Here is a 27,139-nt window from a genome sequence, read left to right on the forward strand (position 1 = left end):
TTCCAAACTATTCCAAGAAGAATAATCAATATAATTCATGGCCACAGCATGTACTTCAATCTAAAGTGCTAAGACAATTTCACCATAGTGGCTGCTGTAACTGAGACGCAAGGGAGATTACTGTACTGTTGTTAATAAATGATGTGAGCTTAATCTGTAATGTAAAAAAATTTCCAAGTCAGTTTTGATGTCATGTGGATCACAGCATACAATACTTCACATGAACAGAGAAGTTTAATAAAATATGGCTTGTGGCTAAATTAGAAGGAATGACATCATATATTAGAATAAGACAAGCAGATACAATTGATATAATGGCCTTCTGTATTATCCTGGTTTAGTCTGGGAAGTACAAAATGTATCTGCTTGCTTAAAAATCTGGACCAAACAAGACTGTCAAGCAGCAAGAGGTTAGGGATCAAGGAAGCCATAGCATTTAAGCTCCTCCATCCCAAGCCCAAGACTTCAAGCCCTTGGACCCTGCTCTCTGAACCACAGTAAAGCCAAGTCCAACTATGCTAACTACTGTCCCTGAACTTTAGTTCCTCTCCAGTAAGATGAGAACAGAGAAATGAGAACAGAGAAATAAGAAATAAAACAGAGAAACGGTGAAAAAAACCAACCACTTCTGAGAACAAAACACACTGAAGATTGTAAGGTATGATTTGAAAATTAAGAATGCAATACATTAAAAAAATGCAATACATTACTGGCAGCAAATAAATGCTTAAGAAAAATATTTCTACCCAATTTTATTGCTGTTTCTTCTGGTTGCAATTTATATACAGCACATCATTTAGGACTCTTTTCATGTTTCCCAATTCTTTACCTGCAGTTTCTTACCTGTACATCTATATTCTTCCGATGCAAATTTAATGCTTTATAACAGGCTTCCAGCCAACACAATTCTTTTTCTTTCTCCTCCACCTCCTCCTCTTCCAAGTCTCTGCTTAAAAATATTGTTTCCGCTTGGGGGAAAAAGTTATTTATTCGCATTTTGAAAATATGAATATTCCCTTGTTTTCACACTCTAGAACAGACTACTGAAGGTGATGAAACACAATGATCAAAAAACTGCTTATCATTAGGAAAACCAAAAGCACAATGACATATTTATAGCAGAAGCATTTTAACAGAAGCTTCAGCAAGCTACCATTTGACTCAAGAATTTAAGACAACAACTGAATTCTGTTAAAGCTGAAACCCCATCACTGGTATTAATGGGCATTTTGATACAGAATGGTGTTCATTAAAACTTTAGACTGTGAGCTCCATGTGCATGGCCAGGATTTGGGATGGGGGCACGCTCCATGTTAGGAGGGGCAGCCTTCACGTTAGGGTGGGAGCAGAACCTCAGTTAGTTAAGTGTTTTTATTGATTTACTTGATCTAGGTGAGGCAGCTGCCAGTCCCATGGTGTGTTCCTATTATCTACAATTTGCTTTTCTTTCAGCCAGAAGAAGATGCTTTAAAATTAAAAGCAAGCTTATGACTGCTAAGACTATGTGTTAGGTCTGTCTTCTATTCCAAGTATTTAGCTGCTTGGCTGTCTTAGTCTTAACTGATTAAAACTATTACACTCAAACAAAGATGGTTTGAGGTTATTTAATACAGCTAATATGTTGTCTTAAAAGGAGATGACACTCATTTGCAAAGACACCTTCCTATCTGACCACGAGAAGCCAAACTCTGCAACCACAAGCATATGAAATGCTCACAACCTGCTCCTCCAGGCAAACAAAATGATCATTTGCATATATATTTTTATCCAGCACTCTGCTTATTCTTCTCTTGCTTCTGCCTTCCTCATTTTTTAAAAAAGAATTTTTTTTTGAAGAATTCTGGAGATTTACCATTTACTAAACCTTCTCAGGTTTTCTGCTACAGGTTTTCAGCTACATGCGTTGTTTTAGGCCAGAATGGGAACGGTTGCCCTCTTGACAGGGTAAGCAGAAGACGGCCATTCTCCTCTCCCTTTTTAAAAGTCCCAAACACAGTGTGGCCTCTCTGTGTCTCACCAGCAAGAGAGCACACACAGAGCGGTAGAAAAATAAATACAAGAACAGAAACTCTATGGCACATGATCCACCTCATAGGATGGGTGCACACAGAAAGGCTGTAAAATGCAAAGGTTGAGGAAAATTTCAGGGAGAAAGGAAAGCCCCTGTGCTGCTGACATGAATGCATAAGAAGTCAAGGGAAGTTGGTGGCCTGCCTGGTAACCTGACTGGAGATGAGGAAGCTATCAGGAGTCTGGATAGAGTCTGTTATGAGGTGCCAAAGCAACATTGCCCAAAGCATCCTCCTTGTGGTCAATACCTGCTCCATCCATAACCTGTGGGATAATTACATGGATTACAGCTATCATGTTGGAAGTCTCCATTAGCTTCAAACATGGGGACCTCAACAATATTTTGTGAGGAAGAGGGTCAGGAGCCCCTCCATCCTTTAGGAAGAACATGGATGATTCAACAGGATGTGGCTGCTTTCAGCAGCAAGCAAGAACGTGCTGATCAGCTCTAACAAGAAGTGATCAATGGGCTGCAAAGGGGATACAAAGAAAGTGGCCATCGATTCAGAAAAGTGGAAAACACAATGGTGATTTGGGGCAGAGGGGTTCCAGCAAAGTGTTTATAGAGTCCTTTAGAGCAGTCTTCCCCAACCGGTGCTGTCCAAATATTTTGGATTCCAACTCCTATTTGCTTGGCCAAATGTCAGAGATTATTGGAGTTTTAGTCCAACAAAATCTAAAGGGCAGCATATTGGGGAAGACTGGTCTACCATTTTCCTTACTGAGCAAGCTGTTGTTCTTTCAATTTTGCAGTCACATATGACAAAAATATTCTATCAGCAAGTTGTAGGAGCGTTGAGAAACATAATTTCTTTAACTTATACAGCTACTTACTGAGAAGCGCCAAGCAACTGAGGCCTGCAGCCTGCAGCTTTGCACTAGCAGGGTATTTTCCAACAGCTGTTACAATGAATTGATGTACATCATTCAATACCAGGATATTGAAAAAGTTTTCTGCATACAAGAGATTAAAAAAAGCTAACTGAGTCGCATGCAAACACTGGATGCGTGCATTTTACACACATACTGTGCAGCAATGGCCGTCATATGAAGAAGAAAATATAAATTCATGCAAAGTAAATACAATTTTTCAATCAATGGCCCCAAAATTCTCCTCTTGAAACAACTATGAGTTGTTTTTATCTGAACATAGTTGCAAAAGTGGGGGTACATGAACTGGGGTGATAGTGGCTGCAGTGGGAAAACCTTGTTGCTTTAGGGAAGGTCAAATAGATAGCTCTGTCCAATCCCTTGCCTGCTTTCTGTTCCTTCTGAGGAATCACAACTATTCAAAGGCGTTTAAGATTGGTTTTGGTTTTGCAATTGTGGCTCTGTAGCCCTCCAGATGTGACTGGACTATATTTCTGAACAACCTGACCATTGATCATGTTGGCTGGGACTAACAGGAGCTGGACTCCAACATCTGGAGGGCCACAGGTTCCATATCCCTGCTTTAAAAAGGAAACAGTCCCAAGGAGTCAAATTCAAATCTTGAAACCAAAAGCTATGCTTCTACCGGGAAAATCCCTCCCAAGCAGTACCAATCTGACACATTAAATAATGTGGCGTTTTGTTTTTCTGGTGAGGCAGCAAATCTAAACACACAACTGTGAGCAGGCCTCTCCTCAATTTCTTCTCACACAAAAGGGGGTTCTTCCCTTGATTAAGGCAGCTATACCCAGAAGAGAAAAGGCCTGAACAAATGAGACCTTTTCAGATTATGAAGTGCCCAAGATCCAAAGAACTCCTTGGATCTTTAGTGAGTGCTTCTGTGCATTCACTGGGGTTTCACAGCTTTATTTTCAACTGCAGTTTCTCTTGCTGCACTGGAGGCTGCTCCCCCAAAGTCCCATGAGCTTCAGGAAATATTGTCAGCCAGCATAACATGCTCTCTTAGAAAGAAGGGCTTCAGAAGCTCCTCTATATTCATGGAGCTCTTTCTGCACCCTTTTTACTACTATTTTTCTCTATAGTTAAATCCAGTTTACTCTAGAAATATCACCCATGTTAAATAAAGGGGATCATGTTCTCACCCAATGCAAGTTTGTGCAACAAGCAGCAGCTCACTTCCTGAATTGGTTCATTGTCGGGGAACTCTTTCATCATTTCAACAATGACATTGTAACACCTCACATTTCCAGACATAAGAATTTCTGCATTGCTAGCTGAACACAACAGAAGGAATAAACTTATTTGAGAGAAGAAGAAAGATTCATGCACACGTGTTCTTTTAAAATTGACTGGTGGGAATATTAATTTGTTGTAAGACTGAAGTGCACAACAAAATCACCTTGTGTATTTCTACTGCTAGACCAAGCATGGTTTTTCCCCCTGCATTCTGAACAGAACATTCACAATATCTTAGGCAAACACACAGTTTCAATGTACTGTTATAATGTTCAACACAGAATTATGAGAAACCTTTATTTTCAAATGTTTTCCACTTTAGCTTTGGCATGCCAGCTGTGGGCTGAGCAGAAAAGAGTGCCAGCAGCCACTATTTCAAAGACTGACACCCACCCAAAAAAGAATCTCAGTGTGTTGTGTTGAACCTTCCAGTTGTGCTTAGCTCTGTTTCATGCACTGCTTTACTATACTTCCAATTTTTCACTCCATATCTCCAGGCCAGGAAAAGCTTTGCCTGCTTAATCTCTACATTAGGAACACAGGTAAAAGGTAAAGGTAAAGGATCCCTGGACGGCTAAGTCCAGTCGAATTTAACTATGGGGAACCAGCATTTGTCCGCAAACAACTTTCCAGGTCATATAGCTAGCATGATTAAACCTATTAAGTATTATACTCATGAGCGCTATGGTACAGGAAACATGACCAGGAGGCTGTGGGGAGCCCTGCCACTGCTACAAGCAGCAGCTAACCTTTTAAAATTATTTTTAAGAAAGTGAAAAGATGAATGAGAAGAAACCTCCTATAAACCTCATATAAAGTAAGGCAAGTCACTCCCAAAATTTTTTATGGGAGTTTTATGAAATTTGCACATAGTCAATCTCTACTCACTCTTGTTTTCATGCAGTACAAATGGTTTCACAAAGGGGATGTGAATTTCAGTACAGCTCTTAAACTGAGGAATTGTGCCAAAACAAAGGTAGCACCCACCTTTCAGTTCAGAAATAATTTTCAGACATCAAATACAGATCAGAGCACACCAATGAACTCTCTTTTAAGAACTGCCCTTCATTTTCAAGTCCAGACAGGAACTGCTGATTAATTCTTAAGGGCACACCCTCACCCCATGCACACTCTGAATATTAAAAACTACAATACTTACGTGGTCCTGCCAATGAATGTAAAGACAACAGGGCAAGGAGTACTAAGTTTTCTTTTTTGGGGAATTTTTTGAGCACATTCAGTATGATCATGTGATCTTTGTCCTCAACAAATTCAATCAGCTGCTCCTCTGGAACTGAATTTTAAAAATAAAGACGTAAAGACATAAGCTCTTTGATATATGTGTAAATTTTCATTCACTGAAGGCAAACTAAGGATACACCTGGGACAACACAAGAGCAGTCTACCAGCACCAGACCACTATCCATGCTTTCTTCTTCTTTCCAAAGCAAACCTGACTGTTCTAAAGTATAATGAGCAAATGATAGAAGGAATTATGATTCAGGTGAGTTAACAATAGGGAAGAAAAATTAAGAGTGAATCTAGGGAGACATGAGCCTGTTAAGAAAAATAAAACAGACTCCCAAGCCCAGAGGAAGTACAGTGGTACCTTGGTTCTCGAACTTAATCCGTTCCAGGAGTCCGTTTGACTCCCGAAACCATTCAAAAACCAAGGCACGGCTTCCAATTGGCTGCAGGAGCTTCCTGCACCCAATCGGAATCCGCAGAAGCCCCATCAGATGTTAGGCTTCCAAAAAACGTTCACAAACCAGAACACTTACTTCCGAGTTTGCGGCATTCGGGAACCAATTTGTTCGAAAAACTAAGCCGTTTGGGAACCAAGGTTCCACTGTACCTGCTTTAGCATCCAAACTTCCTCTATTTCATCTTCACCCACTTCCCTTCTTGGCGACCTCTCTGTTGCAACTTCGAGTTTCATCCATCCTGATCCTCCACATCTGAACTGGTAAAGATATCTCCTCTTTTATGAATGGATTTCTCCATTCACCTGTGTCATTTCAATCTTCCAATGTTACACAACTAACGTGAGCAGACCACTTGTGTGAGCGCTTATTTTTATTTGATTACTTACCCACTCTTTATCCTAAGGTGGGAGTGTGTGAGCTGGTTGTTGCTAACTTCTTCATTGGTTCTGTTTTAGCAAAAAATACTTCTACATCTCCTCCATCTGAGAGATGTGCCAACTCCGGAAAGGAGAACAGTCTGCACATCTCCTAGGCAGTGGAAGTCACAGGTTTTGGGGTTTTTTTTGGGGGGGTGTGGATCAGCAGGGAGAGATTTATTTTCCCTTGTTAAAAATGTGTGCTGGATGTCTGCAAAATAGGAATTTTGTACAGGATAGAGAGGAAAAGGAATAGGAAGAGTGACACATTTCCATTTCCTGTCTGGTCCAAAATATAGTTTTCATGAATGCCTGATTCTTCCTGTACACACCAAATGTATTTACTCCACTGTATTTCAACTCCCCTCCCTAGGGAATTATTTCTAGCTCTAGCTATTGCCTTGATACTAATAATAGTTGTTGGGTATGAGCTCTGGTGAACAAAAACAAGACCATTAACTACAAAAGTGACTTTTTATTTTATTTACTTTCCACATAACAGCATGCAGGAGGCTTTTGAACACAGAACACAGGAAACTGCCATATACGGAGTCGGACCACTGGTCCATCTAGCTCAGTATTGTGCATTAGAAGCGGTTTTCCACGTTTTCAGACCAAGGTCCCTCCTAGACCTACCTAAAGATTCTGGATATTGTACCTGGGGCCTTGTGTGTGCTAAGCACGCACTCTACCGCTGAGTTGCAGTCCTTACCGATGAACCAACTTTATACAATTTTCTTTTTATTATCGTCTTCCAAACAAAACACAAGTCAGACACAAAGGTCTTTGGACTGTTGTATAATTAAAGGATAGTAGATAGACAATCTCCAAAGAAAATTAGATTTTAAAAATAAAAGTCTACTAGGAAGTTCTGAAATCCCTACTGTACATGGCAAATTGTGGAAAGAATAATGTGTAACACCTTTTTGGCATCAAACAAGTTTTTTGACTTCGATCTGCTTACAGAAAATGATTTTTTTAAAAAACAAAACTGTACCATTTTCAGAAGAGGATTTCCAAGGTTAAAATAGATTTTTCGGCATGAACTGATCAGTTTTTGGTGCTATTAACTAAATGTTAAATTCACAAAAATTGTGGGTGGATGCTTAACAGGCCAAGCTCTGCCACAAGATCCAAGAGATGCCCGTGATCCAGATACAGCATTTGTGTATTGACCATATGCCATTACCACTCCTGCTGCTGTGTCACAGAAGATTTGCAGCTGGCCACAGCAGTCACAAAGTTTTCCAGACACAAGCAAAGGAGCACTAAAGGCAACTGCATAGCACCTCTTTTATACCTTGGGTTTTCCAGTGCTTGGCAGGGCAAGGAATGTATTTAAAGGAATGGTGGGATCTGCTTTGACACCAATCAGTAGACAGACAGGTTAATTAAAGCCTATAAAGGTACCAATTCAACATCAAGTGATCTGGGATATGTGTCCTTATTTACTGGACAGTCTGTAGCTCCCTGCACCAGTGATGATGCAGATATCCACACAGTCCTGCGGCTGTCAATCTTAGGAAGAGGTGGTTTCTTTAATCAATATAACCTTGGCTAATCAACTCTTCTTCTAAGCAGCAGCTTACAATTGCAGGTTATCATTGCTACCCATCCAGAACTACTGCTGTCACTTTATTTTCCAAAATAGTGCTTGGAAAATGGGTAATTTAAATGATTCAGCTGAAAATTTAACTACAAAGTATTTTCTTCCGGAACACCTTATTTCACAAACATATTTCCTGTTTCATTAGGCAACACCAAGAACTTGAAGAGCAAAAATACCTGTTCTTATGATTTACCTTTTTCAAGAAGCACGTGCAAAGCTTTACATCCGTATTTCTGGATCTCCTCATTATCAGAAAATGTGTCCATGGCATCAAATATCAGTAAAAATACGTCTGTTCCTTCCTCCAAGAGAAGAAGTGTTATTACATCTACAAATGGGGGGGGAGGGAAGTTGCAGGTTTACCAATTATTATTTTTCTGCAGTCACAAACCACTTTAAAAATACATTATCTCAGAATTGGATTGTCAAAAATAAGCCACAAAGATTCAGTGGGACTTACTCCCAGGTATGCATGTAGATTGCATGCCTAAATTACACAACAACCTGGTGCATGTTTATGTACAATGGAAGTACAACCCACTGCATTTGATGGGACTTCCTACTAGGAATGGGCAATTTGTCAGATTCTTCCAATCTTAAATTCAGTCCTCCACATTTCCACATCAGTTTGTGATTCAAAACAAAAATAGGATAATTTATCACCATTTTAGTGCACATTTCTCCTGATAAACACATTTTTGTGTGCAATTTTGCCTGTACACATATTTTTGTAAAGCAATTTCCCATACTGTAATGCATTTTGTATGTAATTTTCACTAACATATGCAATTACACACACACTTTAACCTGGTATACACACTTTTGTGCATAATGCTTGGCATTGGAAAATTATGAGAAGTGTGAATTATTTTACAGCACTGTATATGGATTACATAAATTCACCATTACACGCAAACTGAATTGAATTTCTTCCCCATGCCTACGTACTACCAAATAAATATTGTACTAGAACAGCATTAATCCTTAATCCTACTGTCAATCCATTACCGTTATCATAAAAAATGGCAATGTCCTCAAAAGTAAAAGTGTTAGCAGCCGTTTTACACATTTTCTGCATCCATATAATTTGATAATAGGCAATGCAAGATCCAAGCAAAAAACATGATTGTGTTACCGCTGTGCAAAAAATACAAGTAAAGCTTGTGTCCCTCAGCAAAGTAACAGGTAACATGCTTGCTTTGAGGACCAGAATTCTCATGATGTAAAATAATTTGAATCCTTTTACTAGGAAGGGAGACACCTTCGTTTCATGCCGAAATGTGATTTAACAATCAATCTCTCCCACCCTCTTAAGAGCATAAAGTGGGTGGCTGCTTACCTCCCTGCTTCCACAGATAATTGTTGGAGAATGATGGAAGAGTTTTGTGCCATTTTCAATTATGCTTCTGGTTCTATGTTTGAACAGCTTCTGCCACACTAGAACAGCTGCCTGCTCAATCCAGGAATAGGATACTGATGGCACACATACACACTTTTTTTCTCCTGGGATAGGAGGTACTTATGCATTAACTAATGCAATCTAGATTAAACAGCCACCAGCACCAATTGTTAAAGGTAAGGTAAAGGTAAAAGGTTAAGGTAAATGCAAGACTGGCAGCATTCTGTACAGTATTCTAACCCTAAGCAATTGTAACATTTGAAAAAGGCAGTACCTGAAGAGAGAAGCATATTTAATGCTTTGAGGCCAACTGTTGAAAGGTGTATGTTCACATTGTGGTTTTTAAGCATCTTAAGAATGTGCCTGAAGTGGAAACAGAAAAAATGAACTTGATACCAGAATAAAACACTCAAGTTAGGTTTCAAGAAAGCTAGTACTTTCCTTCCACATCAGTTAATAAAAATCACATGACATGCTTCTAGTTGCTCTAGTTGAGTGCAACAATGAATAACTACCAATTGAGATGGATATATGCTTCAAAAGACACAACTAACTAATGGAATCTGAATGAATATCACGACATGGATGAATATCCAGATGTACACAAATCTCACTATCTATATCAGGTGGCTGTCATCAAATATCTGGCCTCTATACTGAGCATTCAGATCTCTAGGGACCCTCTCACATCACCCAAATAATCAAAGGGAGCCAAATTGATTAAAGCAGGGCAGCCCAACTTTTCAGACCAAATGGGATCCAAAAATACTTTGACACATAACCCACAGGCTGCACACTGCCTTGTTGTGCAGAGGTGGGGGGAGCGCAGTCAAAATTTGACACACACACCCTCATACTGCCTTTCCAAAGCTGGATAAGTGAGGAGCCAGGCTTTGAGAAGGAGGTGTGAGGCTCTGACAGGGTCCTAGAACCCTTCCACTTCCTTCCCAAAGCTGAGAAAGCACGAACTAGGCTTAGGGAAAGAGGATGGAGGACTCTAGGACCCTGTCAGAGCCCTTGCACCTCCTTGCCAAAATCCAGCACTTCACAGGAGGGTAAGGGGCATGAAATGTTGCCAAGAGCTGCTAAAAAAGGGCTTGAGGACTGTGTGTTGGACTGCCCTGGGTTAGAGTGTTAGATTGGGGAGACTAAAGTTCAAATACTCAGCCATGAATTTCAAAAGCCCTAGGCCAGGCACTATCAAATCAGCCTAACCTACCTCAAAGCGTTCCAAGAATGAAAAGGGGATAGAACTGCCCTAAGGTCCTTGGAGGTGGTGGGGATGTGAATGGGATACAAGTGTAATAAAATATATAAGGATCTCCTGGATTATCAGAGGAAGATGCTATGTATTCTCCCCACTCCGTGCATACACTTGAACCAAAATGAGTTCTGGCTGAAGGGACTGGCATTGTTGCTGAGGATATAGCAAGGCTCATAGGCAAACAACGACCAAATGACCTTGACCACTGCCCCTTTACATACAAATGCATGGAGGTGCTCATATAGCAAAGTATTTGTAAGATATTTATGGTACACTGGTGAAATGTAATGCAGCTGAAAGCTTCTACATGATACATCCATGGTTCTGCAATGACTACAAATCACTGTTGAACTTCTGCCAATAAGACAGAGCATCCTCAGCTTTTTGCACTAACTATAGGAAGAGTGATTTAGCGGTTGTTGAAGAAGTCTGAGACAGTTAGAAAGGAAGATTCAGCTTAACACACTAATTAAGCGTGATACTTGTTAAGCTGCCATGGTGCATTGTCAATATTTATTATGCTGTAGAGGGTACTCCAAGGCACAACTGTCTCCTGTGCAACCGCCTTGTATCATTAAACTCTGCACTGACAGACTCCAAGGAAAGATTCAAATCAGCTTAAAACCTTGTCACATACCAGGGTGATATTTCCCCAAAGGGTCTAATTATTAGCTTTGCATTCAGTGCATGTAAATAAGCTTCAAAGATATGCAGAAATGAAGGGATAGGGCAAATTTCCTCCAAACTTTTAGAATGGCTCCACAGGCTATGGAATACAACGTCTTAGGTAGCAGTGCTGTATACCTTCAACTCATCCCACATTCAACTGTGTGCAGCGATAAAAAAATAAGAAGATATAGTCAGATATGAAATTCTTTCATGTCATTTGGTAGTAGTGAAAGTAGGAGCACTGTCAGTTTCATAAGAGAAAAAATGGATTGCTCTCAGAATATAATCCAGGGAGGGCAAGCAGTGCTTAATCTCTAACAAGAAAGACGGCTCAGATCTATGTGACATCCTTGCTGTCTGCCCTGGAGATAATTAATTTTAAGAGTATGACAATGGCAACCTATTCTTAGTGATGAAAGTTACTCTGTATATGCTCAGTGGTCATTTTTTGGATCAAATAGAACTGAACAAAAATATTTTTAGCAGGCAGCAAGGCAATTACCTGGTGTCAGTTTATACATGTGTGTATAAACACGAACACACAGAGAACAGCTGGCTTTGCTGTCAATCTTATTCTTCCCTTAATGTGTCAGGTGGGTTCCCCATTTTCTTAATGTGTCACATCTGCTTTTATATTATATACTGTATTGTTATTCCTTAAGATCAACCGATCTTCAGAATTTTTTATCTTCCCAGTTGCACATGCTGTGTTCAAGTACTGCCACATATGCAGCTTAGAACGGTATATTATTTAGAGTCAATGGTGACCACTGAGATAGGCAAGTTTGCCAATGATACGAAATCATGCAGGGTGGTTAAAATGAAGAGAGATTGTAAAGAGTTCCAAAAGGATATCTCCAAACAGGGTTTATGGACAATGCGCTTCAATGGCAAATGCAATTCAATGTGTTGGCACACTGGGACAAAAAAACTGTGATTTCACACAAACACTCATGGGGTCTAAACTAGTGAAACCTTGGAACTGTAGTGTATAGTGTCAGATATAGCTCCATGAAGGTGTTGAGCCAGTGCATGGAAGCTGCAAAAAAGGCAAGTGTCATGGTAGGAATCATTAGGAAAGGAACTGAAAATAAAAACATCAGTATCATAAAGCCATTATACAAATATATGGTGTAAACACATTTTGAATACTGTGCACGGTTTTCATCACCCCACCTCAGAAAGGGGTATTGTAGAGCTGGAAAAGGTTTGGGAAAAGGAAACCAAAATGATCAAGAGAATGGAGCAACTCCCTTATAAGGAAAGGTTACAAAATCTGCGGCTTTTTAGTTTAGAGAAAAGGTGAGTAAGGGGAGAAAGAGTTGTATGAAATGATGCATGGTGTGGAGAAAATGGATTGAGAAAAGTTTTTCTCCCTCTCATTAACACTTGAACTCAGGGCTATCCAGTGAAACTGAGTGTTGGAAGATTCAGAGTTAAACTGTAGATTTCACTCCCAAAGTAGTAGTGTTTGATTATTTTTAAGAAGGACTGGGGAAATTCATGGAAGATAAGTGGCTACCAGCCGCAATGGTTACGCTTTGCCTTCATGGCCGTAGCTAGTATGCGTCTGAATACCATTTGCTGGAAACAGCAGGAGGGGACAGGAGCTAACCTGCTACAGTTTGACAGGTCTATCAAATGATGGATTTTCTTCTTGATTTCTGGAGAAGTATACATTTATGTGACCTTACAAAACATTTTTGGCTGGATCCAAGTGTCCTCCTGCCGATGAAAGGGCTTGAGCCCAGAAGAGGCCCCTGTGAACAGAAGGGGGGATTTTTGCCAAACCCCCCTCATCCCCAAGTATAATTTCACTTGCTGCTATGGTTACCCACCTACCTAAGGCAGATTGTTTAAGGGTACAGGAAGAAGGCAGAATCGAGATGCTGCAACACCCCATTTAATAGGCAGAACTCCACACATGTAACTCCAACTCTGTGTTTATCAAGGGACAAACGTCATGAAAATTAGGAGTAGGAAATATGTGTAAGCCTATGAACTAATATAGTAAGAAGCAGCTACCAATACGAAGGTGGGGTAAAAAACACACAGATCAACAGTAAAACTTATTGCGGAAACCTCTCTCCCAGTATTCACAACCTCAAAAGCTGTTTAAAGACAGAAGTGAAATGTTTTCACCTCCCCTACTTCCTGAAAGCTCTGTGACAAAACAGATGTTGAAATATTCAGAAAGTAACTAGGAGACTTTACTTTTTTTCCTCCTTGAAAATGGTTACGGTACTATTTACCACAACATTAGTCATCAGACCCAAGGGACAAGGTAGGCTGTCTGGGCAGATTTAGCCTAGTTCTACAACAGAAACATCCAAGAGTCCTGTGGCATCTTAAAGACTAACACATTCATTATGGCAGAAGCTTTCATGAAAAATTCATCAGTTACAGAAGTTTCTGTTCTCTAAAAAGGGACAGATATTTTTCTGAAAGTTTTAATCATCTTACAGCACTGCTGTTGCGTGTACATTTTTAAGATTTCCTTTAGCATATCCAGGTCATCCGCTTGATACTAATATACAAATATACACAATAGACAAAATAAGCATTGATATCACATTTCCATGATTTTTTACTCAGCTCATAAGAAAGAAAGATGGACTTATTACCACCCTAAAAACTCATCAAAAGCTAGAGACACTTAGGAAAAACTAAGAATGTAATGAGAAAAAGCCCATCTTCTCCAAACCTTCCACCCAGGCCCCTTCTGTGCTATAGAAGTTGTTGCCCAAATTAGCTTTACCCAACCTCACACATTTGTAATCAATTTCCTCTGCAAGAAACCTAATAATAGTAATAAAATATTTATACCCCACCCATTTGCTTCTTTGAAGCTTATGCATAGATCCTATAAGCAGTACAATGGCTTGTTGGAAGGAAAATGATATAAACTGGAGGGGAATATAATCTGAACAGTGGTTCCATCTGGGCAGGACCCCTTGTGTTAAGATGCCACAGCCTTGGGTAGCAGCAGTTTTTGGTGACTGGTTCTAACAGAGGAGAGAGGGAGCCAATCTCAGATTTTATTAAGTGGGTCCTGAATCAGGTTAATTTAGGCTTCCTCGGGCCTGAAGAACGCTACAGTCACCTTTGACTGGACTTAACCATGCAGGGGTCCTTTACCTTCTTAGTCTGGCTGGTGTGGTTAAGAGAAGAATCTGACTGGCTGAAGGTCCAGTCAGTTGGGAGTTATATGTCGCAGGGAAGTCAACTGTCAGTTAAGGAAAAGCAGTTGAGGAGGTGGAACAGAAAGGAGTTGACGAGAAAGGAGTGAGCAATTTCCTTTTGGGATTATAGGGACAGAACTGCCCAAACTGTATAGAAATTTATTTATGTACGCTACTACAGCGGCAAGAACATTACTTGCCCAGATATGGAAAGAAGAAGTCCCAGCAAAGGAAGAATGAATACAAAAATTTATGGAATATGCAGAAATGGCGAAACTTACCGGAAGAATAAGAAATCAAGATAACCAACTTTTTTATAAAAGAATGGAAATGGTTTATTGAATATTTACAAATAAATTGTAAACAGATAAGAACATTGGCAGGATTATTGTAATAACCTGCAGTTTTATAAAAGTATATATTTAAAGTAGATGAACAAATGAGTAAATTTGGATATGCTGAAAATATTAAAAATAAATTTAAGGAACTGCAGAAAGAGGGGGAAGGAAGACAAGTTTTGAAATGTTAAAATGATTATAAAATTATTGAAATGTGTAAAATTGAAAATCATAAATAAATTCATAATAAAAAAGGAAGGAGGGAGCAGAGAGAAAAACTGAGGAGAATAGCTAAGGCCTGGATATTAATACTTTGTGTGTTGTTAATATTTGTGTGGTCAAGATTGAAAAAGACCTGGTGATTGAGTTGGGCTGAAAAGTTCTCCTGAGATTACACAAGTGGCCTAACCTGTCCAAGCAGCCAGTACAGTGGTACCTCAAGTTGTGTTCCGCTCTTGTTATGGACTTTCAGCTTACAAACGTGGCATGCACATGCGCATAAGCAATCTGTGCGCCACGTGCATGCACAGAAGCGCTCAATCGTGCCGCGCACATGTGCAGAAAGAGGCACTCTAGTTGTGGACTTTTTGGGGTGCGAACGGCACCCCAAAACGGAGTAAGTCTACAACTAGAGGTACCACTGTACAAGCAGAGAAGGAAATTTAGGAGGCAGACTGTCTCCAGCAGCTAGACTGGGTTGTGGGAGTAATTGGCTAGGGTGGAAGTTAATGGAATTTGGCCTGAGGTAAAAGCCACTAAAAGGCTAGGGTCAGCAACATTGTCTTGAGGCTACAGTAACTCTTGTCAAGAACTTTTAAGACCTTAACATAAATAATGCTGCTTCCTTATGTACATAGTTTCCACTCAATAAAACAATCTTAGTTAAAATATCTAGTGCTGGCATCCACTTCACACCTAAACTTAATACACTAGCTACCAGCAGGTTTTGTAAACATTCTGAGAGAATTGGTGGCAGTGGAAAATTAAAAAATGCAGATGTCTAATCCTGTGTTTTTCACATAGTGAGGCTGAGACAATCAGGTATTCCTGACATCAGATATTATATTCTGGTCCACACTAACAACATGCAAAATTAAACACCAATTTATTATATTTACAACTGTTCTTTCTTCTCTTCTGAGAACGATTCATACATTTGGTTATTGAGTCAAAGGAGAAGAAGCAAATCTTCTGCCAACTGTTATTGACAATTTATTATTCACTTGTTTTTGGTGTAAGTTATCAATATTCTTGCAGGGAACTCTGTCAAAACACATATTTTAAAACAATACAAATGCACAAGGTGATAAACAGCTTTTAAACATAACATAAACATTTACACTAAAGTCACCCTGCCACAAAAGAATAAAACCAAACCAAAAACAACAATACATTTATACATTAGAAAGCTAAAATGGCACACCACTCTAGGAATTTCTTTCCATATTTTGTTTCTTTCCAAACCTAGCGAACAGCCCCACAATCTCAAATGGGAAATTATTAGGTAAAAAAGACCCCAACCCCCACAACTCTTGCCCCAAAACTGTGATAAAAGTAAGGCTTGCTTGATTTTGCCCAGAAATTGAAATAGTTAACAAAGGTTTAGAGAAGACTATCACATTTCTCCAGTAATAACAGTAATTTCTATGTATTTCCATTTTGTGGAAACACTGAATTGTACACATTACACTATTTTTATAACATTAATGTACTTACTGGTGAACACCAAGCACTTCCCAATCCTTCCCAACACCTTGAGGAGCTGCTAAGTTATGAAGCGTGTCTGGGCAAACTTCAATAAGTTTGCAAAGAAGCGACCATCCCACCTTAAAAGCAAAAAACACAACTAGTTTTCAAAACACACATCAAGCTCTTTTTTGCACCATCACAAGACTTTACAACTACAAAGTTTTTAGGATGGACTGTTACAATGGCAGATTTAGCCCAACTTTCAAAACATGCTATTACACTATTCAGATTGAGATACAGTGGTACCTCGGGTTAAGTACTTAAATCGTTCTGTAGGTCTGTTCTTAACCTGAAACTGTTCTTAACCTGAAGCACCACTTTAGCTAATGGGGCCTCATGCTGCTGCCGCGCCGCCGGAGCATGATTTCTGTTCTCATCCTGAAGCAAAGTTCTTAACCTGAGGTACTATTTCTGGGTTAGCGGAGTCTGTAACTTGAAGCCTATGTAACCCAAGGTACCACTGTACTAGTTTACAAGTTTTTAACTTGTAGTGGTTTGAGGGGATTTTTAATTGATTTTTTGCTTCAAAAATATTATCTCTCTCTCTCTCTCACACACACACACACACATATATACATGCACAATTGCTATTTAAATACACATACACAAAAACACTTCCTCCTATGGCACAATTTGGGTATTTTCATTCTGCATTTGATTCCAACTGCCAGTCCAAAAAAAGTTGACAGCTACTGCTATTGTCACAAGACACCTTTGGAGCCTCATTCACATGCTTAGGGATTTCCCAACACTACTCAAGCTTCCATAAGAGAGACTTCAGCTTGGTAATTCACTGATAATGTATGCATCATACATAGTGAGATAGGCATTGTGTATTAATGTGTTATCAATGCACTGCATGTCCAGACAATGTGGAAGCAATGCCCACATCACTCCAGTTCAAAGAATATCCATTTAAATGGTAAACTACATGGAATATACTTTCAGCTGTGAATAATACACACTTAAAAGGTCAGATCTCTGCAGAGTAAACATCGAAGTGGTAATCTGAAAGGATTCCAGAGGCGTCCTGCCAATTTATGCATGCCATGTGACCAATTCGCAACACAAGTACATATTTGCATTTTAACTGTATTACTTATTTAGTCAAATTCAGAAACTGAGGTCTGAAATATAAACTTCTAGTTTACCCTAAAGGCATTAAGATAGTAAAGGCAAATCACCTAAGGACATTACCGTATTTTTCGCTCTAGAAGACGCACCTAGTTTTTAGAGGAGGAAAACAAGAAAAAAAATATCTCCTCGGCGCAGCGCCTCTCCAGCAAAGCGAAAGAACGGAGCCCCTTCCATTTCTCCTCCCGCTTCGCTGAAGGGGCGCTGCACAGCTCTCCCTCTCTGCGAAGCGCCATTCGCTCCATAAGACGCACACACATTTCCCCTTACTTTTTAGGAGGAAAAAAGTGTGTCTTATGGAGCGAAAAATATGGTACTTCTCCTTCTGTCAATTTCAAGAGATAAAACACACTGTCATGAGGATCTGAAATTGGTTTTCACTTCCTAGAATCATGGAATTGTACAGTCGGAAGGGATCCCAAGGGTCATCTAGTCCAACAAATTAATAGGACGCAGCATACACGTTAACAAGGCACAAAATATGATGAGATTGGCCCAAGTTTTTCTTGTTATTTCTCTCCTGATCCAATCCTTTGCAGTGACGGCAGCATCAGGTGCTTTGCTACCCAGCAACAGTCCAAGCTTTGAACATGGAACTACTAGTAAGTAGGGGGAAAGTCACTCTTAGGAGTGTTGCTTCAAGTGCTTTTGGAGAGTAGCATGAAAAGACAAGAGCTGCCAGAAATGCCTTGCGCTCATTTTAAGGGCCCTCAGGGCAGCCCTGTTCCTCAAGTGACAACATAACTAAAAGCCACTTCAAATAATCAGCAGAATCAAAATGGGAGGAATTATCATGGAATCTACCATTTCAGGCAGATTACCAATGCTCCGGGTTGCGAAAGTGCATCCCGTACGGATCACGTTTGCAACCCAAGCGTCCATTGTATTCTACTTTTCCCCCCAAGAGTGCAAAGATCAAATATTTCCTCGTCCACATTCTTTAAAACTCCTCCCCTCACACTTTGAAGGAAAAGCTTTAACCACTTGATTTGGTAGATTTTATAAAACCAAAGCAAATGGCTTATTTCCAGAAATGCATTGTGTAGGATGCACATTTGGCTTTACGGCACAAGCCACTGCTTGTATTGCAGCCATGAAGCCAATAATAAACTAGCATGTTGATTTGCCCTGATGAAAAAAGGCCACAGCAGTGCAAAGAGTCCATAATCATCAACTTTGTCCAAAGCATCCATATCAAACCCTGAACAGAACGGGGGGGGGGGGGGATCACTTCTTATTTGAGTGTATGATAACTTAATCATGGAGAGATCTTCACAGGTATCCTCCCCCAAAAGCAGAACCAGACTTGATAGGACATAGAGGCTGCCAGCTGCCTTCTTGTTCATTTCTGCCTGAAAAACACTCATATTATTATAACTAAACACACCCACATAATTTCCTTTTTAAAATGTATGGTTCGCATTCCAACAGTTTCCTTTATTTAAAATTACTGCTTGAGGTGTGATATTCTCTGCTCATTATACAATATGTCGTGCACTTAAAGCAGAAACCATTTATATCAGCCGGATGGAAAAGATACGTAAATTTCTTGACATTTAGTCTCTAACTATTTTGTATTCATGTTTTCTAAGAACGCTGTTTGAAAATACTTATAATTACATATCTCAAATAAAATTATACATGCAAATCAAGCAAAGTTGAATAACTCCTTCAAATAATACTTTGCACATTGTTGTTTTAAAGTGAGCTAGCCTGTTAGAACATCCAGGGCAAATCTTAAGACATATACCAGTAATAGATGGGTTCATTTCTTTTCAACTTGCGCTGCTTTTAAACTTAACCAAAATGAGACAGCATGCTGAAGTCTATACCTGCAGCACATATTTTACAGTTAACATTTTTCCCAACATGAAAATAATGTCAAGAATTTCATGGGTTACACCATTGCCAGTCATCAAATTGTTAAAATGTATTATTTTTATTTATTAAATTTCTATATTGCCCTTCATTCAAGGATCAAAGGGTGGTTTACAAAAGGTAGAAATGCCCCAGGGGAAGAGCTTCAAGACAAGGTCAATTGGATTTACGGAACTGGAATGATGGCTGAACTTGAACATTCAAGTCACTTATTTTTGCAGTACTCTCATTTTCAAAGGGTAGACATAATAGTCTCATGCACTAGCAGCTGAAACATCAAGTCTTAGGGCCCCTTAAGGATGAATGCTTATGTTGAGCCTAATAATTTGTCTTCAGGATGGCACGTTTTTTTCTTGCTTCCCCATTTTCAAGTAACTCACACATGCGCCTTTCAGAGAGATATGAACTGAACCCAAATTTGCTTTAGAAATGGGTACAAATTGAGTTAAGACATCCCCAATCACCACAAAGAGCATCTTCGGACCTAGGATTTCCATTTGGGCATCCCTTTCTATATCCTGATATCATATCAAACTTTGCAGTAGACATCACCCTGCAATAAAGTGAGGTTGGAGAAAACAAAGTCGAATTGTTCTTCATCTGCTGGGATAGCTCAGTGAGTAGATCACGACTCTCTTAATCTCAGGGTTCTGGGTTCGAGCAAAAGATTCCTGCATCTCAGGGGGTTGGACTAGACGACCCTTGTGGTTCCGACTCCACAATTCTCTATGTGCTGGGCTGGGAGGAGGGGTGGGAGAAGTATAAAAAAGGAGGAGCCGATAGCTCAGTGGGTTAGAGCATGTCGCTGATAAAGCCAAGGGGTCTGATTGCCATTTGGGCCACCTGCTTCTTCCTGCCTTGGACGAGATGACCGGTGGGGGGGGGTCCCCTTCCAAGTGCTCAATTCTGCGACCCAACAGTTATTTATTTTTTATTTTGTAGGATTTTATTAAGTTTTTCTATTTTACTTTGTAGAATACAGTGGTACCTCGGGTTAAGTACTTAATTCGTTCCGGAGGTCTGTTCTTAACCTGAAACTGTTCTTAACCTGAAGCACCACTTTAGCTAATGGGGCCTCCTGCTGCCGCTGGAGCCCGATTTCTGTCCTTATCCTGAAGCAAAGTTCTTAACCTGAAGCAATGTTTCTGGGTTAACGGAGTGTGTAACCTGAAACGTATGTAACCCGAGGTACCACTGTATTCTTTTAAACCACCTTAAACCAACGGCTTCCCTTCTTCTCTTTCTCATTCTCATTAATCCCTGAATATTTTACACACGCAAAACCATTCAGTGTTGCATCCCTCAAAACTGATCTACACCGTTGAATTTATCATCTCAGTGCTGCCAGCGAGTATTTTTAAAAAAACGCACACATTTTTCACCCATGCAAGCATTTTCCGTTCTTCTTTTACACGTGCTGTTCTTTATTTACCTGCTGCACGCTCGCCACCCTCATGTACGAGGCCAGCACCAACAACAGAGGCACGTGGACGTTCTTGCCGACGAGCAAGGGAGGACCTGAGCGAGACCGAAGAGGGAGAGAAAAGAAATAAAAAGGAAAAACGAAATAGGAAAATGCCGGGGGGGGGAGAGAGCGAAAAAGTTATTGCCACGTTACTCAACAGCTCGGAAAGCCAAGCAAGAATAAAACCCCGAAACGCGAAGGCTGCTCTCCGGAGTTTACCGCTGGGCGACGAGGCGAAGGCGAGGAGATCCCTCAGGATCTGGACGAGGGTGTCGATCTGCTTCCCTTCCTGGACATTCTTCAGGCGGACGATGAGCTTCTGGAGAGCCGCTTCCCTCTCCTCCTCGTCGCCCCGGCAGCTCCTGCCGCTCCCCCTCCGGCCGCCGCCTCCGCTCATGTCTCCCTCGGCGGACACAAACTTTCCCTCAGCGAGAGCAGCTCGGAGGGATCCCCCCTCACAAACCCCGCAGCCCCACGGCAGGCTCCCTCCTGCCCGCTCGGCCGCGACGGAGGAGGAGGAGGAGGAGGAGGGGTGGCGGCGAAGGGAGCCGGCAGTGCGCGCCCCATGCCCGTAGATGGCGCTTTCGTTGCGGACGTTTGCCCCGCCGGCCTCGAAGCGGGGAGGGAAAAAGAGGCGGGAAATCAGCTCGGCCCGCCTGGCGGCTTGGCTTTCGTCAAGGGGAGGGAAGCGGGAGGAGCCGCAGGCGCCGAAAACGAAACCGAGGGAGCGAGGAAAGGGATTTTTACGGAGGGAGATGGCTGGGCAACTCGGGGTGAGGGGATGGGGGCGGCGAAGTGCCCCTCGCCCGCGCCAAAAAGGCGGCTCTCCTGAGGGCAGGAATGGCGACCTCATGGCGGTCTCGAGAAGGCGGCGGTTGCGCGTTCGTGGTTGTGTGAAGGCGGGAGGAAAAGGCGGTTTCGAGGCGCCCGACCGCCTCAGAGTTTTGTCCCCCCCAAAAAAATATATATTAGTTTTCTCTTATAACACAGACAAAAACACAAAAGAAAAATGTTACATTTGACACAACATAAAAACTTAATAAAAACACACAAAACAAAAGAAGATTTTTTTTTCTTATTCCCTGGTGTATTTATATTGCTAAAAGACTTCCCCGACACCCTCCAATCTGGATTTCATCCTATTACATATTTAGCAGTTCCCAATTTCATATTTATAACATCACTTTCTTCTTTCATTACAAACTTCTTAAGCTTACTTCCAATTGTCATCCATGATAATCTTTATTATTCATCTTTTTCTATCCCTAGATTTTCTATCCCTTTCTATCCCTAGATTAGGATCTGTTACTTCTAGGGATTTCCTAATTATATTACAGAATCTCACTAAATATTCTTTAAATTTCTTCCAGTCTTCTTGTGTTTCCTCCTCTTTCTGATCGCGGATTCTTCCAGTCAGGTCAGCCAGCTCCAAAAAGTCGCATCTTCATCTGCCATTCTTCTAATGTCGGTATTTCCAATTTTTGGCTAATAAAAGTATTGCTGCTGTAGTGGCATACAAAAACAGTCTAACAGCCTTCTTGGGCAATTCCAGTCCTGTTATTCCAAACAGAAAGGCTTCTGGTTTCTTAATAAATGTATTTTTCAACTTTATAAAAAAAATCATTATAAATCTTTTCCCAGAAGTCTTTCACCTTGGGACACGTCCACCACACATGAAAAAAGTGCCTTCTTTCTCTTTACATTTCCAACATAAGTTATCGTTAGTGTGGTAATGAGTTGACAAAAGCAAGCTGAGGGGAAAATATCCCCGGTCATAGCGGGTATCCCTGCCTTCATTCTTCCTTGTATATTAGTACTATTATTATTAATTTCCTTTCCTCCAAAAGGCTGTCTTTTGCGCCAAATTCTCTCTCTCTCTCTCTCTCCACTTTTCAGATTTATACATTTAATTAATTTTACAATCATTCTAACATTTCAAAGCTTGACTTCCTTCCCCCTCTTTCTGCAGTTCCTTAAATTTATTTTTTAATACCTTCTGCATATCCAAATTCCTTTAATTTGCTCGTTTATTTATCTGCTTTACATATACGCTCTTAATGAAACTGCAGGTTGTTACAATAGTCCTGCCAATGTTTTTATCAGTTTGCAATTTATCTGTAAATATTCAATAAACCATTTCCATTCTTTTATAAAAAGTTGGTTATCTTGATTTTTTTATTTTTCCAGTAAGTTTCGCCATTTCTGTATATTCCATAAGTTTTTATATCCAGTCTTCCTTTGCTGGGATTTCTTTCCATTTTGTGCCAAATTGTCAGCAAGTGCCTCTTATCTGAGGGGAAGACGACCATTGGGAACCCCAGCTTAAAATGATTGTAGGCTGTTGCAAAACTTGACGGGAATGAAGCTGGGGGAAGTGGTTTTTTTGGACGGTAGTACAAAGAAGGACATGGCCAGTTCAACATAATAATAATAATAAAATAATAATAATAATAATAAATACTAATTTTATTATTTATACCCCACCCATCTGGCTGGCTTTCCCAAGCCACTCTGGGCAGCATACAGCACCTAAAAAATCGTAAAACATTAGACATTAAAAACTCCCCTAAACATTGTTGCCTTCAGATGTCTTCTAAAAATCAGATAGTTGTTTATTTCCTTGACATCTGATGGGAGGGCGTTCCACAGGGCGGGTGCCACCACCGAGAAGGCCCTCTCCCTAGTTCCCTGTAACTTTGCTTCTCGCACAGGGAACTGCCAAAAGGCCCTACCATATCTTCCAACATTTCTCCCGTGAAAATAGGGACGTCCTAAGGAGAAGCGGGACGTTCCAGGATCAAATCAGAAACTGGGGCGGCTTCTGTAAATCCAGAACTGTCCCTGAAAAATAGGGACATTTGGAGGGTCTGACATACATCTATCCTGAGTGTTAGATGGATAAATATTTATTTTGCACTTTGATATCAGATTACATATCATTCCACGAGAGAGAGTTGCTTGCATTACTCTTTTTCATTTTCTGATGTCATTATACAAGAACTACCCCAGAAAAGGGACTGAGTTCAGTCTTCAGTGGACAGTGTCTATCCATCTCATGATTTCTTTTTTATGCTTGCTCTAAGGTCGGCATATCAGTAGAACAAATACTTCACATTAAACATTCAGCAGTAGCAGATACCAGGAGTTTTCTGGTAAATATATCAGAGGGCTCATGACACAGTAAAATGTGACTCATAGCAATCCTTGTAAACCCATAGCTTGTTCAGCTATTCCCCACCTATGTACAGAATGACATCACCTCCTCTTCCCTACCATCTGCAAATTTTGGTATAAAATTTGTACACACAACTGTTTTAATGTGGCCAGATGTCCTACTGTACAGAGGACAATCCTCTTTTTAAAGATGTTCTCGGTTTAAAGGCCTTTCCAGTCCCAGCTTAGGACCAAAAAGAGACAGAGGTCTTGAAGTTGCCAATCAAACAAAACCCAGACAGCAGATAGAAATGCAAGATATGTACTTGACTATTTAAATTATAGCATTTATTTCTAAATGTGCATATATGTATGTATGCAAATGTATGCACATTTTCTAAATGTGCATATATGTATGTATGCAAATGTATGCACATGCACATGCAAATGTATGTATGCAAATGTATGCACAATCTGTGTCCCCCTTGTCCTTTTTTTTTTTAAGCAATTGTTGAATACAAATAGGAGGGGATGTGGTCCTGCTCCCCCCCCAAAAAAAGCCTACCTTCTGCCTTCCTTCAGATAATGGTCTTAATAATAATAATTTTATTTATTTATTTATTTATACCCCACCCATCTGACTGAGTTTCCCCAGCCTCTCTGGGCGGCTTCCAGCAGAATATTAAAATACAGTGATTCATCAATGTCCCCATTGTGTTGAAAAGGCTGTAGGAATTGTGGTTCCTCTTTCCATGCACAGTGGGCCTGCAATACAGTGCAAAAATTATGGGGAAATGTTATTTTCACTGACAACAGCACAGCTGGCTGTTGCTCGTCCCTGGAAAGGCAAATCAGAGCCGCTAATTATCTATGTATGGCTATCAGGGGCATGTCAAAAGGGGATAAGGTGTTTGAGATTTAGTTTCTGTTCTTTTTCATGAGTAAGGGACAACATACTCTCAAAGTCGCTATCTGAAATTTCATGCATATCACGACCCTGCTCCACTGAATTGAAATTTCAGCCTTCACGACATAGGAAAACGGATAAGTAAACAGCTGTTTTCATGGAGGAGGGTCACTATATTAACTGATATGCATGAAATTTCATATATAGCTATATAATCTATAGTAAGATAAGACCTTCGGAGCAGGCATTTCCAAAAAAATGTTTTTTATGAACCACCCTAGTAGGGCAGTAATTGTTCCTTGATAAATTGTCACACCCCCCCCCCCATGATGGCACCTGGGGCGACCCGCCCCCTTTCCTACGCCCCTGTGCCACCATTCAAATGTACGCATTATGCTGCACACTAATAACAACATATTCTGAAATGAATTTCACATTTGCACATACAGAGGCCATGTATTTTCCCACTACTACCCTAGTCTTCTATCTTGCCAGTCACACTTAATTTTACTTTATTTAATTATATGTAATTATGAGAAGTCAAGTTATGCTGGACAACGGGTGCATTCAGGAAAGAAGACAAGGAACACATTATGTAGATGTTACTGAGCTTCTCTGCTTTTCCAGAATCGTAGGATGATATTTAAATACCTTTCTCCTGGGCCTTCTAACAGTTACAATGCATTTCAGCGCATAACTCTTAGTCTCCTGTTCCCAGGGGTTGGTGAACCTACTAATTATACATGGGGTGACTTTTGAAAAGCCTTTGGAAGTTTCAGCTGGTTTAGAACGTAGCATCCAGGCTGCTGACAAAGCCTTGTTCATATTCAAAGTTGTGATTTCAGATCTTTAAGTTGAAATCATTTATGCATACTTACCTGGTAGTAAACTCCATTGAACACAGTGCAACTTACCTACAAGTAAACATTTATTTTATATTTTATATTCTCATTTTGTATTTTTATGCTGTGAACCAGCCTGTGATCTTTTGGGTGAAGGGTGGGGTATATAAATATCATCATCATCATCATCATCATCATCATCATCATCATCATCAGTACAACGCTTAATTTGGTTACTAGTTCCCAATACCTTATTTGTGTGAAAGTTTAAAACACACCTGAATCAGTGTGTGTGTGTGTGTGTGCAGGTGTGCATTCTTTTGCATGTCTGTTGAGACATCTGTCTTCAACGGCATTGGCTAACCCTCCCATCTTGGTGTCATCTGCAGATTGGATGAGCATCCCCTCAATGCCTTCATCCAAGTCATTTATAAAGACATTGAACAACAATGGGTCCATTTTCCCCAAGTTGATGAGGAATCATTAGTGAGCGTTCTTTAGGTTCAGTCAGTCAGCTAGCTGCAAATCCATCCAATAATTTCTGCCCTTCATCATCCTCTCCTTAAGTGGCCATGAGATCTTGGGCCTGGGCCAATCTGCGTAGAGGAGGGAGAACTTATAGATAAAGTGTGGGGAAATTTTGGCAAATTGTAGGGAATGAGGATTGGCAACAGTGTTGGGGATTTGAAGGAGCTATTGCGGGTTGGGTAAAGTGTAATGTGTCACAATTTCGTGCTGAAGAAACAACGAGCAAGCTAAGGGGAGTGGGCAACCAGCCAACCAACAGAGTGTCAGAGGTGCACTTGCCTGCAGGCAGAGTCTATATCCAGTGTCAGGTCCAGTCCTAGGATTGGACAACAGCAGTTCAAGTGGTCAGATGGTCCAGGAGTCAAGGAATCTGATGATCAAGAGGAAGAGATTATACTTGGGAACAGAAAAATTGTTGGCTTATTGTTGTATTTTTCTTATGTGAACGAGCTTGCCTGCTAATATTCTGTAATATATTCCTCCATAGACTAGATATTACATAGAATGGTTTGCTTGTTTTTTAACAAAGAGTCTGTATATTATTGACTTTGATCTTAAGACCAATCTATTGGGGAATTCTTAATATGAAAGCTCTGTTTGTTATATAATTGCCTCAATGGTCCTAAACATTAAGCTGGGATACTTGCCCGCAAGAAAATTGCAATGACATTATTACTTTGCCAGTTTTTTAATAAAACCTCAT

General features: G+C 40.3%; 1 protein-coding gene and 1 long non-coding RNA gene across 3 annotated transcripts in view; one reads left to right on the top strand and one right to left on the bottom strand.

Annotated features, from left to right (window-relative positions):
* The window catches only part of LRRK2 (leucine rich repeat kinase 2), a 77,449-nt gene extending 55,575 nt beyond the window's left edge, over positions 1-21,874 (bottom strand). Inside the window, exons 1-9 of one of the 2 annotated variants that reach the window (XM_083463189.1) lie at positions 21,226-21,874; positions 20,974-21,059; positions 16,497-16,606; positions 9,602-9,690; positions 8,122-8,256; positions 5,357-5,491; positions 4,104-4,235; positions 2,905-3,024; positions 844-968 (exon numbers count right to left, since the gene is read on the bottom strand). In XM_083463189.1, the coding sequence (XP_083319315.1) occupies positions 844-968; positions 2,905-3,024; positions 4,104-4,235; positions 5,357-5,491; positions 8,122-8,256; positions 9,602-9,690; positions 16,497-16,606; positions 20,974-21,059; positions 21,226-21,859 (1,566 nt within the window). In that variant the 5' untranslated portion in view covers positions 21,860-21,874. The remainder of the gene's footprint in view (positions 1-843; positions 969-2,904; positions 3,025-4,103; positions 4,236-5,356; positions 5,492-8,121; positions 8,257-9,601; positions 9,691-16,496; positions 16,607-20,973; positions 21,060-21,225) is intronic. The other variant, XM_083463190.1, reaches the window with a different exon arrangement.
* Positions 1-27,139, top strand: part of LOC310687942 — a 234,265-nt gene that overhangs the window by 193,965 nt on the left and 13,161 nt on the right. The window lies entirely within an intron of this gene.

Source organism: Podarcis liolepis (genome assembly GCF_965112155.1).
Source record: "Podarcis liolepis genome assembly, chromosome: 10".
In the NCBI taxonomy this organism is placed as follows: domain Eukaryota; kingdom Metazoa; phylum Chordata; class Lepidosauria; order Squamata; family Lacertidae; genus Podarcis; species Podarcis liolepis.